We start from the raw sequence: 3,517 nt of genomic DNA, 5'->3' as shown, positions 1-3,517 counted from the left end.
GTACTGAAGCTATACTACAGCATCTCGAGCCAGCGTTCCGGCGTAGCGAGCACGAGGTCGTTGAAGTGCCGACAGGCCTACAAAGCGACGGTAGCTCATGCGGGTTCTGGTGTCTCCTGTTCGCATGGGGTCGTCTGCTGCATTTCGATCTGCATCAGGCTAAGATCCAGGCCCTGGCTGTTGACGACCTTAAGGAGATTTTCCAAGCAATCTGGACGTCATATGTCGAGGATGAAGGTGGCCTGCTGACTGAGGTGGTGGAGGAAGTATTCAAGGACTTCGAGCCAACGATAGCATGGGAATCGTTGCCGAGGGTGGTGAGCGTCCAGCTTGAACTCTGCGCTATATAAGCGGCTAGTGCGGTTAGCTAACGTTGCCGGTCTGCGTAGTTTTCGCCAAGGCCGATGAACCAGCAAGCCTGCACGGACTCGGTCCTAGAGCTGACTGAGAAGCCGTCTTTGGATAGCGACGGGTTAGATACGGCAAGACGTACCCTAGTACTAAACTCGCGAGTGAAGGTCCACACGTCACAGGAGACTGCTGCATCTCAGGAACACCAACTCATAGACCCGTCGATAGCGACACGCACAGACGTCAGGAGCAAGCTGGCGATGCTTAGAGAGTCGCCATCAAACACCAACTGGACCTTGGGCAAGGAGGCGTTCCAGACGTGGGCTATGGAGGCGTTGTGTTCCGATCAGGGTCTGTCAAAATTTCTGATGGACCCACTGCTTGGAGGAGTCGTCACCGACCTGCGCTTGGGCATGTGGGACATGGCGTTTGGCCCGGAGCCTAACGCCATGCGCCCGGCACTGGACAGGGTATTCATATGCCCACAGAGCACAGCCAGCCTAATACTGAAGGCCCCCGGCATACGATCGCAGTCAGTGGTGGACAAAGGACTGCCAGCCCCTAAAAGCCACCGGTGGGGTTTCTGGTACCGACAGGTATGTGTGTGCGATTAGCGAAGTGGCTGTGACGTATAAGACTAACCCCACGCACCTAGGACATCTTCGACTACCACCTCCTGATTATCCCAGGGTTCTGGGTCGACTTCAGTCACTGGATGACTGGAATCGTTGACTTTCGTGAGAAGACGATTCATGTGTACGACAGCCTGCATGAAGAGAGACGCGCAGAGGCCTTCTTGAATGTACGTCTGTGTTGACCTCTCGGATAGCTTCATTACATGCTGATGGCTGACCCGTAACTTAGAGAATATGGAAACACTTGGAATGGGAGCACAACGCACGTCGCAGTGAGAATCTGCTTCAGGCAGGATGGGTGCGGCCAAATGGTCGCGACTACGTGAGTGACTGCCCCATCGTTATACCCGAGTGGTAATCTGACTATGGAATGGGTAGGCGAAGGTACCGCAACAGGGCAGGACAATGAATTGCGGCCTCTACGCTATAAAGTTCATCCTGGAGGTTCTGTGCGGACGTGACCCTGCCGACCCGGGGCTGAAATTTGACGCACCAGATGCAGCCCTGTTACGAGATGCACTCGTCCTCCGGCTGGTGCAGGCATTACCCATCGAACTGCCATCGCTGGCCAACAAGACCGCAATGCCCATTCCGCTGTCCGAGACAACAGCCTCTGTCGCGCAGCGGAGCCCTCACCTGGAGGTGCCAGAATCAAAATCACAGTCGATCCCGGCACTAGGTGGAGCAGACCCGCCTCGGTGTCTGCCAGCAACAAGTGCGCACTCGGAGGGTGTGACCTTGCAGATGCACTCAACCCTGCCATCCTCCATTGCCCACCCATCTGCGCACTCAGACGTTCCGTTGTCGAATCTACAGACCGACCCCTCCGACACGCCGGCATCCGACGTCCAACCCCACCCTCCCCCATGTGTCCCTCTACCGAGTTCGCACTCGAAAGCTCCCGATTCCAATGAGACGACCAACCTGCCACCCTCTATTCTGCGATCAGATAGGCCCTCTATAACCCCGCCAAGTGCAGGCTCGTTGGGGGCGGCCTCGAAACGCCAGCCTGACCAATCACCCTCTGTGCCCTTGGCGACTGTACAATCAGACATGCTCCTGCAATCTCCACACCCGAGTGGAGCTAGGCGTGCATCGTCTTCCGCAAGGCGGGAACCTGGAAACCCACAAAGAAGGTCTGCACGCCTGAGCGGGGTGGGACTCGAAGTGGGGACGGGAACAGCGGACTCAGGTGCCGATCGTGTAGTCGGGCCCGGGTCAGAAGAAGAGGTTGTAGTCCCGGCCAGTGGGAAGCAGAATGCGGTGGCTAGGGAGAGGAAGGACTCGCGAGCACCGCATTCGATTTCTGGCGCACGTCGATCCTCTCGCTTGAGTGGGGCAAGCGTCGATGTGGAGTTGCCGGCGGCCAGGCAGAGGAAGGACTCGGGAGCACCGCAGTCGATTTCTGGGGCACGTCGATCCTCTCGCTTGAGCGGGGCAAGCGTTGACGTGGAGGTGCAGTCGCTTGCACCCGTTTCAAGAAAGGGGGATGGCCGGAAGGTTGCTACGGCATCAAGCAAGTGAGTAAATTTGGTTTGATCATGTTCCCTATGAGGTGCTGAGTGTGGAAACGGAATCAGACCGCCGCCGCCGATACCAATGCTAGGGAGCTGGTGTATGGTGGTTCGGAAGACTCCTTTGGTAAAAGGCTGTCCATGGCGAGCCTTTCCGGCAGAAATTGTGCACGTAGATGAGGCGAAGCGTCGAGCTACTGTGCAGCCGTGTGTGGACGTGATATGGTTGGACGGTAACCGTACCCATGGCGCACCCTTTGAAGTCGCACGTCTACGCACGCAATTAGGCAAGCGTTTCTCGTTTACGTGGGCGGAACTTCATGCCATGGGACATGATTACGTGCCAGGCACTGAGGTTAGTGGAATTGTTCACATATGAAAGACTAGGGTGCTAATGGCGTCGCGTGATATAGATAATCAAGATGAAGTGGCCGGCGGACCTGTGCCATGATGCGGTGTCACGACGCCATGTTGCCCCTCACACATCCCGTAGGAGTGAGCTCCGGGACATCCTGGAGGACGCGTTGCCGCGGATGACAGAGGTGCTTAGCGGAAACGCGGATGCAGATCCCGTGTTTGCGGCTTTGGTCCACGAATGCATGGAAGCGCATGGGTACGATGACCTCGGGGAAGAGCTGTCCCCGGGCTCGTCCAACGTGGCAAAGTGCACTGGGTCAGAGTTCTACACACGGAGAGTATGTGATCCGGCGAGCATGCAGTCAGGCGAGCCACGGAAGCTGCTCGACGCTGCTGACGAGGCCCTCTGTCAAGAGGTCGCAGGGACTCTCAGGCGTTTGCAAGTCGTCCGAGGAGTGCTTGAGTACTATGATCTGAAGACATCCCGGGCAGGCATGGTATACCTCACATATATGGTGCTTTCGCACTACACCTCGGTACCGGTCAAGGACATGGCAGATGCTATATCCAGCGGCACAGTCTATCGACCCAAAGGAGTACACGAGCGGGCATGGGAGCCTTACCGGCATGGCTGGGCGTTCAATATTGCATCGTCGCACC

General features: G+C 57.0%; 1 protein-coding gene across 1 annotated transcript; it reads left to right on the top strand.

The window, feature by feature from the left end:
* Positions 1 to 20: 20 nt before the first annotated feature.
* On the top strand, positions 21 to 2,434 carry L226DRAFT_577068 (uncharacterized protein; the record flags this gene model as incomplete). Its single annotated transcript, XM_067685507.1, has 7 exons — positions 21 to 317; positions 390 to 821; positions 885 to 947; positions 1,007 to 1,153; positions 1,216 to 1,308; positions 1,365 to 2,027; positions 2,258 to 2,434. Coding segments are annotated over 7 exons (1,872 nt in total), but the record flags the coding sequence as incomplete, so codon positions are not given.
* Between the last annotated feature and the right edge of the window lie 1,083 nt (positions 2,435 to 3,517).

The sequence above is a fragment of the Lentinus tigrinus genome (assembly GCF_003813185.1).
Source record: "Lentinus tigrinus ALCF2SS1-7 unplaced genomic scaffold L226scaffold_139, whole genome shotgun sequence".
Taxonomy (NCBI): domain Eukaryota; kingdom Fungi; phylum Basidiomycota; class Agaricomycetes; order Polyporales; family Polyporaceae; genus Lentinus; species Lentinus tigrinus.
This window is presented reverse-complemented; position numbering and strand designations above follow the sequence as displayed.